This window comes from Myotis myotis, unplaced genomic scaffold (genome assembly GCF_014108235.1).
Source record: "Myotis myotis isolate mMyoMyo1 unplaced genomic scaffold, mMyoMyo1.p scaffold_m19_p_15, whole genome shotgun sequence".
NCBI classification, from domain to species: Eukaryota; Metazoa; Chordata; class Mammalia; order Chiroptera; family Vespertilionidae; genus Myotis; species Myotis myotis.
This window is the reverse complement of record NW_023416319.1, coordinates 24,664,383-24,680,055: the sequence shown is the minus strand read 5'-3', so window position 1 is coordinate 24,680,055 and position 15,673 is coordinate 24,664,383. Positions and strand designations below refer to the sequence as shown.

Below are 15,673 nucleotides of genomic sequence, written 5' to 3'. Positions count from 1 at the left end.
TGGTTTCCCAATACTCGGTCTTTCTAGAAGATGACAGCTGACACCCAAGAGTGAGACAGACATTAGTCATAACAGTCATGCTTGCTGAACAGTCATAACATATATGTAACATGTTTATTTCAGTGATTCTTCCCAATGCTTAGTGAAAACGAAAGCAGTGCCTTTGGCAAAACATAGGCCATGGGTGAAATAGTATAAACTGTTTGACATTTTTCTCATTCTCTGTTTCTACCTTTCATTTGGCTGCCACCCACAGAAAACAGAGTGAACAGTACCAGCCCCTGTCACCAGAATGAAGCAGAGAGTTCAATCATCAGGTGTTCAAGTCAGGCGGGATAAAGAGCCCTGCTTAATAACTAATTAAATACATGAAGCAAACACACTTGAAAACCTAAATCAATCCAATTAACCAGAATGCTGTCTCATGGACAGGAAAAACATGTCACTCTCTGCAACCTGCTATGGAACTTACTATGCAGCATGTGACAACCTGAGAAATGCCTGCCTCCTATCTGCTTCACGCATCTCTGTGCCCTCCCCGTCCACAGTGCTGAAGGTAGCAAAAGCCCAATAAACGTTCATTAATCAAATCTAGAAATGAACAATCACTTAAAAAACACACACACAACTTACCAAATGGATGAATCCTCACAGTGAAATGCAATTAACCACAGAACTGCCTTAATTACCTGAGAGGATTTAGCAAATATAGGAAGCTTGCCCTTCTGCTGTTTGACACAGAGCAATATTTATGACATCAGACCTTCAATTAAAAATCATTACTTAAGTGGCTTTATTACAGCTACAAATAAACTTTATTTGATGTAACGTAATAAAACATTTTCAAATTTAACATTTACCTGACCGGAATTAATCATTTAAATTATGAATATAAGTATATACAGTCACTTGAGCAAATGTGCGGCTCAGGAATTTGTACAGCTTGGTCTGAAAGGACAGGCCCCACCTCCCCTTTCAGGAAAGGCGGGCCCTTCCCTGTGTCTGGCAAGAAGCAATGTCAATGAGAGTTGGAAGAAATCCATAATCCACGCTGGAATTCCACATTATTCTGGGAGGAAACAGCTACATTTGTGGTAGGAAAATAATATTATCTTGCAGTTCTCTTTTACCAAATGAAGGTCTATATTTATTTCTTCTCCTTCGAGGGACTCTTCTGATCTACTGTCTTCCTATCTCCTTCGCGCCTAATATTACAGCTCCATTACAAAAACATACTCCCCACAAAGGGACCTTTTCTGTTCTGCTGTCTGCCCATACTGCTTACCACTGTAGGGAGGAAAACAGAATCGGCCAGGCACACATTCGATTTAAGATACAGAGAACACAAAACAAATCGGAGCGTTTACCAACAGTGAGTGTCCCAGGTGACCTCTGACTCACACAATTCAGTTTTAACACAAGGCAGCTCAACGAGAATTAACATATTGATGCTCCATTTCCAGATGCATCACAACCTTTCACGGAAACCCCATTATTCCCTCACTTCCGCCCAAAAAGCACAGCTATGGGCCAGCCTTGGACCCATGGCACCAGCGTGTAATGAGAGTCCAAAGTTCAGGTTCAGTGCCAACAACCATGTTAACATCCAGTGCGGATAGGTAACAAGTCCTCATGGAAGGAGTCCCCTCACCTCTCAGGACCCCTCGGAGGAAGCGTGAGCACAAGAAAAAGCTTTATTCGGGTTTTCTGACGCTCTCCATCCTGAGATCTGTTCCTGAGTTATACCGTAACAGTAAGCCAGTTAACAAAGAAAGTGCGCCGTGGGCAAGTCACAGGGACCCTGCGGAAAAGCCAAACGGTTTGACAGAAGCTTAAAACAGACACTGCTCTGGGAAATCATTTGTATGAGCTGATGACGGGATTCTGTTTTCTAACACGGGACATGCAACATAGTCAACACTATGCTTACTGCGGTTAGCTTGGAAAAACACCCATCTGTCCTAAAACAAAATTAACTCGCTCTCTCGTGAACGGATTCCTGAATATCCACCGCAATGCCTAGGCTCGGACTTGCATGGACTTGGACATTCGTAAAGCACCAGAAACTGTTTCCTTTCTGGAGCTCAGCTCAGTTCGGGAGCTTACTGCTGAGCTGGTCTGCCTGTCTTAAACTGAGAACTATTTTCATTTGCACACAGGAGCACTGATCCACAGGCAACAAACAAGGAGAGGTCACCAGCGCCCTCATGATACGCGTGTACACCAGATCGCCCTGCTTGTCACGTTTGAACCAGCCCAAGGAAACCCGGAAGCAGCGTTTCAGAGTCTCAGCACATGATTTCGTTCTGTTTCCACCTCTGTCTTGCCTTGTTTTGTTCGTCTCCATGATTTTGCTTTTGATCATGAATCATGGCTTTTTTTTCTACAGCAGTCAGACTTTTGTCTATAAGGGAAGAGAGAGAGAGAAGACAAGAAAATGACTTAGCAGAACCATAAATGTTTTCCTTTGCGGTGGGTGGATTTAATTTTTACAGCATTCAGTGATTGGAAGCATTTGTGGCTTCTAAGGGGTGATGAGCGTCTCTAAAGGGAAAACGTGCTGCAGCTCTTTTAATAAATTCCATAACTATTCTAAGTTGCCAGGGCCTTAATATAGTTGCAAATCAGCCCCAGATAACCCATTTAGAAATTCACTTTTATAATAAAGCCATAGCCCAAAATGGCTCTACTCGCAAAAATCCTTGCAAAATATGACTGCACTTGCCCATCTTGAAAGGAATAATGATGACTACTAATGAGAAGTACTCACTATAGCAGGGTGCGGTATAGTAAGCCATGCGTGCAGAGACCAGGGAACCCCACCTCACCTGCCTCATTGCCTTCCTCCCAGATTCACAGAAGTGGCATGAGTCATGGACAAGGAAAAGTCAATGACCAAGGAAAAGTCTCCTTGGTGTAGTGCCACCTTCCCTCCACACCCCCCTCCGTCTGCACCTTCACGGGACTCACTTTACCAAGCTATATCCTTGTGCTTGAGAGCCAGGTCTATGAGGTCCTGGGGCCGGCAGTGTGCTCCCAGCCTCTGCCTCCCCATCCCACTGAAAGTGCCCCCCTCACTTGGCTACCAGGACTCCAAATGGGTTTTCCCATTTGGAGGGACAGGATCAGTTTCTCCACAAGACACCGTCCCTCGCTTTGCCCCTCACTTCACACAACGGCACCTGAGGAGAAGACTGAGGCCACACTTCAGCTCAGACCCTGGCTCCGGGCTCCTGAGTACCTTGGAGCAGGCACTGGGCACAGGCCGTGTCCTGCTGGTCCTCCACAGGTACTGCCAGCCCAGCTGGGGTGCTGCCTCTTCTCAGGAGGGGAGACTGCACTTCCTCTGCAGCTCTCAGCAGCTCAGGACTGTCCCTCCAGGCCCCGAGCCACAGGACCACCTCGGAATCTCCTGTCCCTCCCACCCACCTGCTAGTCAACTTCCAAATGTCCACACATCCTTGGCCTCTTTCCTAGTCTCAACACCACCCTCCTGTGTGGGCCCTCCTGACAAAGACCTCCTTCTCCCACTGCGAACCCCTGTTTACACTACAGTCCTGGTCTCCCTCCTACCAAAAGCCTTCATCTACCCTCCCATCCTGCCCACCTGGCCCTCCATGCTGACCCCAATCCACCCAGCTTCCAGGCACCACTGAAGACACGCCCCATCCACATCTGTGCACCTCAGTCCATACTCTCCCCTCCGCTTCCAACAGCCCCAACCCACCTCCACCCCCGCCATCCCTTCTTGCTAAAATCTTACTCTCTATTCAAAACCCACCCGGATGGTCACCTCCTTCATAATTCCCACCATGGGTATTTTCGTCTAAGATACCCCCGCCCTCCCGCCCCAAGGCTTATTTTTCTCCTGTACCCACAGTCTGATTTGACTTTGTGCTATGGGTATTTACTAGCTATTAAAAAGTCATTTTAGAGAAAGCGAGAGGCCAATTGCCTACCTTTCCTACTTTAAAGAGTTTTGCCAAGTTAAAATGTAGGCAACTGCAAGGCATGACGCAAACGAGCTATTACTACTAACTGAGGAAATAGCAAACTTTTTGGTTTGTTTTGTCTTTAAAGCAACTCCCCACGACAGTTATCCAGGGTGTCAGGGGCCTTGGTGCTTCTTCCCAGTTTCCGCTGTGGCCCCACTTCACTTTCCATTTCTAATCACTGGTGGGATCGCCCTGAGCTCCAAAGCTCGAGCAGAGACCCTGGAGCAGCGCCGTGAACTCGCTGCAGGTTCCCAGGGTCACTCCACTATGACCAGCCACTGCCACTGACCGGGATGAAAAGAGTCTCTTCGGAAAGACAATACATCACCAAGCAGAAGAAGGGAGACGGAAAGGAAGAGCTACTTCAAAACAATCTCGTGAAATTCTTTTCTATGGAAGGACTTTAGAAACTGCTTTGCAATATCACTCACAATAACAGTGTCAAAGAGCGAAAGCCATCAAAAGGTGATATTTATAGTGATTCGAAAAAATCCATAAAGTCAACAAATTAAGGCGAGAGAGAAAATATCTCCTTATATCACATTTCGTTCTACAGTACCAGTATTTGAATACTTGTGAAAAGGGCACAAAGATGATAGAATAGCGAATTAAAGTTACCAGTGAAGTGTTCATGCCTTTTCCCTCTCTTCCCTCCCTACCCCAAGGAAGAGTCGCAAATGCCTGCTGGACTCCTGAGCCTCTTCTTATGCGGACACAGAAAATGTGGAAGAATGGGTAAATATTTGGAAGTAACAACATGTAGGCTAATAGGTTGTTTACACAGGAAAAGAAAACTATTATGTAGGGGGGAAATTAGAGCCAAGGAGGAGGAATTAGGGGGAAAGTAAAAGAGACTTAGAACCCAATCAGCTGGAGGGAGGAAAGGCTGCAGAGACCAGCAGGAGGAGCCCTGAGTCTCTAGGCTGGCCCAAGAAGTGTGAGCACTAATGAGCTGGGTAGGGAAACAAAGGGTTCTAACAACGTTTGCTGTGAGCTATGGATTAGACATCACTTCATCCTTCCATAGACTCAAGTAGAGTTAGTCACTAGTTGTTTGGGGTTATCTGCCCGGTGTTTACGTGAATCCAACAGTGCAGAGCATGGATTGGGTGGGGTATTCTGGTCACCAGGCTTTTAATCTACCACCACACCACATCCCACTCACTGAACCATGAGATTCTAGAGCAGGGGTGGGCAAACTTTTTGACTCGAGGGTCACAATGGGTTCTTAAACTGGACCGGAGGGCCGGAACAAAAGCATGGATGGAGTGTTTGTGTGAACTAATATAAATTCAAAGTAAACATCATTACATAAAAGGGTACGGTCTTTTATTTCAATAGTTTTATTCATTTCAAACACTGTTCTAGAGGCAAGAGCTGTCACATATTCATCTTTCCATTCCCTGCCATGCCTGGCAACAGGCCTTGTACATGGGAGGCCCTCGGATATTTCTAGAGAAAACAAGCCATTGAAAAGATGCTTTACTGCCAGCCTCTACCTTCCGATTCATCTCATATGGTATCACTGAGTTAGTCTTCACTGCTTTGATGATTCTGGTCTCCTGTATGCAGAGATACCATCAATGGATGACTACTGTCCACACTAGGATTTCTCAACTTCAGCACTGAAGACATTTGGGGCTAAGAAAGTCTTTGTAGGGGGCCTGCCTGCGTATTACAGAATGGTTAGCAGCATCCTTAGCATCTTCCCACCAGATAGATATCAGTAGGTATTCCCCTTATCTAGGTATAACAACCAAAAATGTCTCCAGAAATTTTCAAATGTCCCCTGGGTGCAAAATTACCCCTGGTTGAGAACCACTTGTCTACAATAAAATCCAAAGTTCTTGGGCCTGGAATGGAAGACACTTCAGAATTTAATTTTATTCTAGCTTTCCACTGTGATCTCCAAATCTTTCCCCCCACTAATACTTACCTTCAGCCAGACCGTCCTTTGCATAAGGTCCCACACTGGTGCCTCTACACGAAATGTCCTCTTCACCTGGAAAGCCATTTCTACTCTCCTTGAGTTATAAATGCTTTGACCACTTTCACAGACATACTCCAGCCGATAGCCTTCAGCAAGTCTTCCCTGATAAGGGTTGGGTCAACTCTGAGTTATTATCCCCTCCTTTGAATCCTGTAGCTTTTCCTGTCTCCATCTTTCCTTTGTTCTTATTACAAAAACGTGTGTGTGTGTTTATGTACAGTCTGTCCAATAGAAACATATGTACTAAGACAGGAAAGACAGCATGGATTTCCCATGTCCTCCTCAGTGGATGGCACAATTATAAACAAGAATTTAAAAAAGAGCATGCTCACATTGGGACAGATTAAAAAGCTGCCTGCCAGACTGGTGCAGCCACTGTGGAGAACAGTATGGAGTTTCCTCAAAAAACTAAAAATGGAACTGCCATTTGACCCTGTGATCCCACTTCTAGGAATATATCCCAAGAAACCAGAAACACCAGTCAGAAAGGATATATGCACCCTATGTTCATAGCAGCACAATTCACCATAGCTAAGATCTGGAAACAGCCTAAGTGCCCATCAGTAGATGAATGGATTAGAAAACTGTGGTACATCTACACGATGGAATACTATGCTGCTCTAAAAAGGAAGGAACTCTTACCATTTGCAACGTCATGGATGGAACTGGAGAGCATTATGCTAAGTGAAATAAGCCAGTCAATGAAGGAAAAATACCACATGATCGCACTCATTCATGGATAATAGAGACCATTATAAACTTTTGAGCAATAATAGATACAGAGGCAGAGCTGCCTCAAACAGATTGTCAAACTGCAGCGGGAAGGCTGGGGAGTGTTGGGGGGGCAGGAGGGAGGGGGGTAAGAGATCAACTGAAGGACTTGTATGCATGCATATAAGCATAACCAATGGACATAAGACACTGGGGGGTTGGGGAGGCCAGGGGATTGTCAAGGGCGGGGGGGAAAAAAAGGACACATATGTAATACCCTTTGTAATACTTTAAGCAATAAAAAATAAATAAAAAATAAAAAATAAAAAGCTGCCTGCTATGGAATTTTTAACATACTTCTTTAAAAAATGCTTTTCTTTATTTTAGATAAAGAAGAAGGAAGAGGAAGAGAGACACAGAAACATCGATAAGAGAGAAATCGACATTGTTTTGTCATCTGCAGAACAGAGATGAAGAAAACCAATCTCTTATATCGTTTTAAGGATTGATATAATTCACAGAGTCACAGCATAGTGCCTGAGAGTGAGTCTTCAATAAATGTGAGAAACTGTTATTTTAAACTGGAAAACCTATTGGGTGACATTTGAAAAATTAGCATTTTGTGGGCTGAGTTATGTGGGAATCATTAGCTAAAAATCATTGCTATTCCCAGGTTCTTTGGCTGTGTGGGAGGCATACAAACACAATGGTGTTTTCTAGTTTAGGACCGCCTTTGTTTTTTCCTAGTTTCTACACTGGCTACTTAACTGGACCCTCTGCCACCAGCCTTTCGCACTGCTGATAGAGACTTTCCTCAAACACAGGTCTCTGCATGTTACTCCTGAGAACTGAAATCAACAGGCTTTCCTGTTCCTGCACTAAACAATCCTGGGGGGAGGCAAAATATCCAGCTACTTGTCCCAGAAAGGATCTGCTTCCAAAAGATAAGGCTTCTGATTAATCTATACAGCTTACTTATCAAGACTAATAGTTTGCTCATTAATACTGGCTTCAAGGCCCTCGCTTAGCTACACCCACCAATCCAAAGCTATTATGTCATAAACTCTGCCCAGTCCTCACCAGTTTCCCACCTTAACATCACCTGGCCCAGTGCCAGTGGTCGGCAAACTCATCAGTCAACACAGCCAAATATCAACAGTACAACGATTAAAATTTCTTTTGAGAGCCAAATTTTTTAAACTTAAACTATATAGGTAGGTATATTGTTATTAACTTAATTAGGGTACTCCTAAGGCTTAGGAAGAGCCACGCTCAAGGGGCCAAAGAGCCGCATGTGGCTCGCGAGCCGCAGTTTGCCAACCACGGAGTCCTAGCCCAAGCCCTAAGACTCCATTATATCCTTACTTTCTCCATCTGAGAAACTACAAAGACTCTGTTAAGAAAGTATCTTCCCGCCAAAACCGGTTTGGCTCAGTGGATAGAGCGTCGCCCTGCGGACTGAGAGGTCCCAGGTTCGATTCCGGTCAAGGGCATGTACCTGGGTTGTGGGCACATCCCCAGTAGGGGATGTGCAGGAGGCAGCTGATCGATGTTTCTCTCCTCTCTCATCGATGTTTCTAACTCTCTATCTCTCTCCTTTCCTCTCTGTAAAGAATCAATAAAATATATTTTAAAAAAAAAAGAAAGTATCTTCCCAATTTAGCTTACTTTTATGAACAGGTTTTCCCAGTGGTCTTCTTAGAGAGCTGATGGCTACAATCCCCAGCTCAAAAATACTCAACAGCTCTTCACTGACTGCAGACTGAAATCATTTGACAAATAGTGTTGCATTAACAGCTAATAGCCTGTGCAATGGGGTGATTCATACCATATCTACCAGTTCGGGGATATGTGGCCTTTGGTAAGTTACTTGTGTCCCTGAGCCTCAGTTATTCTTCTGAAAACTGGGGATGCTAGAAGAACCTACTTTACAGGTAGAATGGTGGATAGCATGTGACAGGTGTTCAATCATTGTTAGCCATCATTACTTTTATTATGTATTATGTATCAGGTACTATACTAGATCTGAGTATGACATAGCTCCTTCCCTGAAGGAATTTAGAATCTGGTGAGCAGACACTAGTGGTCAATTCAATAAGAATCTTAGAGTCCTGGAGAGATCCCTGGGGATATAGGTTGGTTATATTCTAGAACTCAAAATTGTATTCTTTAAAAAAACGTGTTTAACTTTTTTATTGTGAACAATTTCACATGTACAAAGGAGTATATGTAATAGATGGGAAAATAAATACCTGTGAAGCTACACCCCAGTTCAAGAAATTAGCATGTTTGTTGGCTTATAACTTTGAGTGTCCAGGACAAGAAATTATGATGTCTGGTTTCCCTCATCTCGACTAGGGGATTTTCTGTCTGCTGCATTCTAGTGAAGAAAGATAACAGGATGATGTCCTAGATAGAAGTTTTCAGTCGTCTGGGGAAGCATCCCAGGTTTGGAGTCTCTGGTTCCTATTGTAAACCATGAGGGCACCTTGAGCAGGGCTGCTCCCCTGCGATAGCCACCTTCACTACACACTAAAGAGTCTAATACATGAAAAGTAGATAGAAGTAAGATTCAGGCGATGGGGGTTACACCTAGTGGTGCCACAGGCTTACTGTGAGACATCAGTCACCTATTCTGTCACATGAAAAGCATGGACAAGATGACTGGGAAGGTCCCTCTTAACTCTAGTGGCCCACAGTTCTCTGGTCTATTCCTTCTTGCCAAGTTTAGTGAGGAGCAACACGTCCTCCTCTCGCAGGATCTCTGTCACCAACACCTCCCATCTCCTCATTCCAGTGTCTTTCCTTTCAACTCTCAAACATGAAGATGTCTCCTCTACCTCTACTTGAAAGCAAAATCTTCATTTGACCTGCTGACAACTCTAATTACAATAGTGTCTCTTACCTTCTTTTCAGTGACAAATTCATTAACATGTGGGTTACACGGGAAAGGTCCATTTGCTTAGCACCACTGGCCCTTCGCGATCCTTTTCAGATCCCAACTCCCTATGCAATTGCTTCCTGCAAAGTCACTAACGCACCCCCCGCCCCAGACCAGCGGTAGCCAACGGGTGGTCTATGAGGTCCAAAAGGTTGGCGATCGCTGCTCTAGACAAACTCAACCACCCTCTATCAGTTCTCAATTCTTATGACCGGCCACACTTCCTAAAAACTAGCTTTTAGCCTGTGAATAAAGAACCTGCTTCCTTTATTCATCAGTAAAGGATGAGGTCATCAAAAAAATTGTACTGGATGTAAGAGTAAGAGCAATGAAAATGATAATGTTATAATTTCTGAAGATGTAAAGACATGATTTGGATGGTATTAATGGAGACAGGAAGAGAAACAGCATCGTCCTTGTCATCAAGCATATCAGTTGCAGTTCATCAGCAAATCAGTCTCATCTTCCAAACCAACTAAGTACCTATCTTCGACCTTCAGAAGTCTGTTGGTAGAGGACTGGAATTTATAGAATTCTGAATTCGAATCTGATCTGCTTAGCTTAGAAAATAAGCTAGCTACTGATTCAGGAAGCTTTCTGAGATACACTTCAAGAAGCCCCAGCATGGATGGATCTGGAAAATATTATACTAAGTGAAATAAGCCAAACTGAGAAAGACAAATACCACATGACCTCACTTATTTGTGGAATCTAATGAATAAAATGAATTGACCAACAAAATAAGACCTGGAGCATGGAGGCATGGAACAGACTGACATACCTTGATGTGGGGTTGAGGAGATGAGAAGAAATAAACTGAAGAACTTATATACTTACATGCTTAGCTCATGGACATGGGCAATAGGGTAGTAAAGATCTGGATGGGGTAAATAGGGGTGGGAGTGGGGGGAAATGGTAGATATCTGTAATACTATCAAATATCCTATGTAATAAAGAGGTAATATGCACATTGACCCTCACTCCATCACGCCATCACAAGATGGTTGACCCTCACTCCATCACGCCATCACAAGATGGCTGCGCCCACAGCAGAGGCGGGGTTCCCGTAACAAGCCGTAATGAGCCATCAGCAGGGACCTGTGGCTGCGTGGCACTGCGCTTGGGAGGGGGACCTGAGGCTGCACCAAGTGGGGCTTGATGGGGGACCTCAGGCTGCGCCCCCCCCTGCCCTCGCACTGGGCCAGGACCTCAGGCCGCACCCACCACCCTGCGCCGGGCTGGGGGACCTGTGGCCACACCCCCAGCCCTGTGGGTCTTGACGGGGGAATCTCAGGCCGTGCCCCCCACCCTGCAGGGCTTGATGAGGGACTTCAGGCCATGCACCCCGCCCCTGCGCCTGGCCAGGGGACCTGAGGCTGTGCGCCCAGCCCGATGGGGCTTGATGGGGGACCTGAAGCTGTGCCCCCTGCCCGTCGGGGCTTGATGGGGGTGGGGCTGGCTGGGTCTGGATCTTGCCCAATGGGGGTAGGGTTGGCCGGGTCTGGGTCTCGCACGATTTCGAGGTGCATGTGGGTGGGCAGGGACTTGATTCTAGGTCCTGCGGCATACCCCAGACTCTGACAGGAGGAAGATTTTCATATACATTTTACTAATTTTCTTTCATCTCTGACACTTCTATTATAGAGAAAGGGCAAATAGCAATATTAAAATATTTCCCCTAATTAATTCCCTTTTAATGTGCACAAATTTCATGTGCCAGGCCACTAGTATATATATATAAAGAAGCTCCATAAAAGGGCTGGGGAGACAAAGGAAAATAGTGATAAATGACCTTACAGCACAAACTCGCCTCTGTCAGGCCTCTCCGCCAGCTTCAGGGCCTCGTGCATGCCCGCAGCCGAGAGCTTGCGGTTGATATTCCGGTACTGGCACTGGAGCAGGCTGCGGTAGGTGGTCCGCAGGTCCCGGTTGAAGAAGGCATATATAAAAGGGTTAATGAGAGAGTTTGCATAGCCCAGCCACAGAAATGTCCTCTCTACCCACAGCGGGATGCAGCTGCAGGAGGTGCCGCAGATGAAGGGCCTGGCGGTGGAGAGGAGGAAGAAGGGCAGCCAGCACACGGTGAAGGCCCCGACGATGATCCCCAGGGTGGTGGCTGCTTTCTGCTCCCTCTTAAAGATGGAGATGTTTTTCCTCTCGTGTTTGAGGAGTCTCGAAAGGTTGGCACACTCCTCCACCTCCTTCTGCAACTTCACCATGCCGTTCAGGGAGATGATGCTGTCGGGCTCCGGGTGGCGCGGGAAGCCGGGGAACTTGTGTTTTGCGGCGCTCTTGCGGGCGGCCTTGTAAATCTGGTAGTACATGAAGAGCATGACCGACATGGGGATGTAGAACGCCACTGCGGTGGAGTAAATCGTGTAGCCGAAATCCTGGCTGATCAGGCACACCTTGTCGTCATTGACGTTCTGCGCCCATCCGAAGAGGGGGGGTAAAGTGATGGAGGCAGAGAGAAGCCAGACGGAGAGGATCATCTTGGCCATGCATTTCCCATTCTGCCGCACAGGGTACGTGAGCGGCCTCGTGATCCCGAGGTACCTAGGAAAGAAGCGGAGAGAGACCGTGTGACCACAGTGACCACATGTCCTGGACTAGGAACTAGATGCTACGCCTTAGACCTAGCAGCTCCATTCCTCACCACAGCCCTTCTAGATAGGCATCATTATTCCCATTTTGCAGAAAGGTAAACTAAGGCTCTGAGATGTTAGCGATGTTACCTATTTCATTCCAGGCCACAGATTAGCAACAGGCACTGCCAAGATTCAGTCTAAGAGCCCTCTGCCTGTGGTTGCTACTCCATGCTCCTTTCATATCTTGTAGCTTCTTGTCCTCCATGTAGTCAATGAACTGAAAGTTAAACATCCACCCTCCCCGCCATGACCACTCTCACCAAAATCTGCCAGGAACAAAATGTCAAGCCTGATGTAGGATGTTGTGACACATCCTCACGAATTAAGCAAGGTCTACCACACTCTGATGTTTTACACCCACTGCTCGGCTGTCTTATTTCAGGCTAGCTTTTAACTCATTTTAACTGCTCCTTTGCACTGTAGTAAAAGAAATTCTTTTTAAGATTACAGAGATGTGTGAGATCTTTATAAAATCCTAAGGTTGGGGGATGCAAAGCAGCAAGTGATCACTCTTCTAACTCCAGAAAATTCTCACATAAGAGTAATGTCAGAAGAACAATCTATAAAATAAAAACAGCCTGCCTCATCTCTCCTCTCTTGAGAAGGCCCATGAGAAAGAGCACAATTCTGAAAAATATTAGGTAAACCCAACCTTTTTGTCTGGGCTTAATTCTACACAGAGAATAAATATATGTATCTGTCTCTGTTATCAAGGATTTATCAGCAAACAGAAAACATATACAGTGAGACATTTGCCAAATGCTTAATCATGTTTATCTTTCTGGATTTGTTTTCTCCACTGTATTTAACAGTCTTGGCTTCTATTTTGGGAAAGATGCAAAGAGCACTTAAGAAGTCAAGACAGGTGAAAGCTGGTCATTTTGCTGGTTTGCTTTTTCACTTCACTTATGTATATAAAAGATACACTCTCGAAACATGAAAACGAAAGGCACAGAGAGTCCCCCAACTTCCCAACAGGTTATTTTCGGAATGTCTGTCAGTTGGTAGGTTGAAATTTTAAAAATAATTACATTTGTGCTAGAAATATCCTCACATGTTAGATAAGTTTAAACTCTCCTACAAAAGTCAAAAATCATCCTCTCAGAATGAAAATGAGCATCATTGCAACACTTACAGGGCAAAATTGAAATATATAGTAAAAAGAAATTAAACAGACTGGCTTATCCATTCCTTCAATAAATATTCATAGAGCTCCTTCTATATGCCAGGTGCTATTTTAAAGGTCGGGAATACAGCAGTGAATAAAATCTTGAAAGCAGGCCCATAGCACGTGGGGAAACCATGGAGGGTTGAACGGGAGGACTGAGCCTGGTGGTGATGTTGAAGAAACGCCTCATCCCTTCCAAGGATCCAGGTGTTAGCAGCATCCGTTCTTCATTTCACAACCTCTGCCTCCCCTTTTCCTTGGTAAAGCTGACCCACAAGCGTTATCCCTAGGTTTATCAGCTGTAATTGAGATTATGTTTTGGCTCTCAAATAGAATGATGGGAAAGGGAGAGGTTTTCCTGGAGTTCGAGAATAAGAGCTGAAAAGGAAGGGGGAAAGGGAAAGGAGGTAGGAGGGAGAGGGGAAAAGGGAAAGGGGAAAGAGAGAGCAAGAGAAGGAAGATGTGAAGTAGACTGTGCCTTCTGTGGAATTATCTGATATGACCTGAGTTTTAAACAATGGGGAAAATTTTAAGAAAATATTTTTTTTTTTTTTTTAAAGAGTAAATGAGGAAACCCCTGAAGAAAGGTGTTAGAAATGACTGGAAATCCACGATTAAGCTGATCTCTGCCCAAAGACTGAATGCAGACAGTCCAGTAAGGGAGAAGAAAAAGAAAAGGTTCCCTTTCTTTGCTTTGGTTCTGAAGCTCTCTCTCTCCAGATGGAACTCCTTTACGGACATCTCTCTTTGAACCCGGTCCTTGCTGTCTATCAACTCCTGGGGATATAGCCTTTCTGGCTCCTTCCTTATTTCCCAGCTTCCACAAGGCAGCCTTTGTCAGGATGTAGACTTATATTATCTTCTCTCTTTGCCTGTTGCTTCAGGCAAAAACTGCTTGTTCCCAAGCCTGAATCTGGCTTCCAGGGTACCAATCCAGACTGGAGGTTCACCAGGAAGAGATTAATTCATACAGTTCCCCAGGTAGCCACAAGGTGGCATTATCCGACCAGACCATCTTTCACCTACTTACCTAGGGGGTTGGGATGGTGGGAAGTTAGGCGCATTTTGGAAAGAGGAAGTAGGATTACGCACAACAAGAAATTAAGTTATATTTCATTTGTGAGGTTATATATAAAAAAAAAAAAAAAATGAGCAAGCCAGGAAATCACAACCTGGTTACTCCAGTTTTCCTTTCCATCCTTCACTTACTCAAACAGGAACCAGTATCTACAGACTTAATTAAATTCAGCCTTTCTGCAGTTCACATAAATGATACAGAATTCACAAAGTTAATTAACCCTGAGAGATTCTTTGAGTACCAAAGACATCTAAGAATATTAAATAATCTAACAAGGACAGCATGCTTATTCATTCTAATATACTTAGTCTGACATATTACTTAGTCTGACATATTACATTTCAATGATGTAAGATTGGCCCATATTTGGTCTTTCCTAAATGTACAAATTAAATTCCATAAACTCTCCTATTTTATGCCCCACTCTCTAATGGTCTCAAGCCATGCCCTACAGTAAGGGAGTGATATTTACTTCATTTGCTTCCTCAGTACCACTTGGTGAGACTTTTGAAAGCTAAAATCAACCAAAAGATGATTAGGAAAAAAAAGTGTTTATTAAATTGTCTGGAAATAAATAAACAAAAGTCAGTAGTTTTTTAATTAACAATTTACAAATATTATAGAAGGAAATCATTCCATTCACAGCAAAACCTACCAAAATGGCCACGGCCTAAATAAGCAAACATAAAATGCTACCAAAAAACCTGAGAGAATGCTTGAATGGGGGGGGGAGGGACGACTTTTTAAAAATAAGAAAACCCAGTATTATAAAAGTGCCAATTTCCTCTCAATGAATATAAAATTATACAACTTGGTTGAAAAGCAGGGCTTTTGTTAACTTGACCAAATGATTTTTAAGTTGATCAAGTAAATATGAAAAAATAGAAAACCTGAAAATGAATTAAAATGAAAGAATATATATTCTATAAATAGTATAAAGCCACAGAAATAAAATCTCAATAAAAATTATTCAAAAACAGACAGATAGATCAATAGAACAGGATAGATCCCAGAAATAGATTCGAATATATAAGGAAATCTATATATATAAAAGCCTAAGCAACCATCATAATTAAACGGATGACTGAACAGGGTGCGTGGGGTGACCAGGCCAACAGGGGGGTTAGTGAGGGACGACCAAA

General features: G+C 44.2%; 1 protein-coding gene across 2 annotated transcripts in view; it reads right to left on the bottom strand.

Annotated features, from left to right (window-relative positions):
• Positions 1-725: 725 nt before the first annotated feature.
• HTR7 (5-hydroxytryptamine receptor 7) overlaps positions 726-15,673 on the bottom strand; it is an 85,497-nt gene continuing 70,549 nt past the window's right edge. The window contains exons 2-3 of one of the 2 annotated variants that reach the window (XM_036336644.1): positions 11,430-12,193; positions 726-2,404 (exon numbers count right to left, since the gene is read on the bottom strand). In XM_036336644.1, the coding sequence (XP_036192537.1) occupies positions 11,431-12,193 (763 nt within the window). In that variant the 3' untranslated portion in view covers positions 726-2,404; position 11,430. The remainder of the gene's footprint in view (positions 2,405-11,429; positions 12,194-15,673) is intronic. The other variant, XM_036336643.1, reaches the window with a different exon arrangement.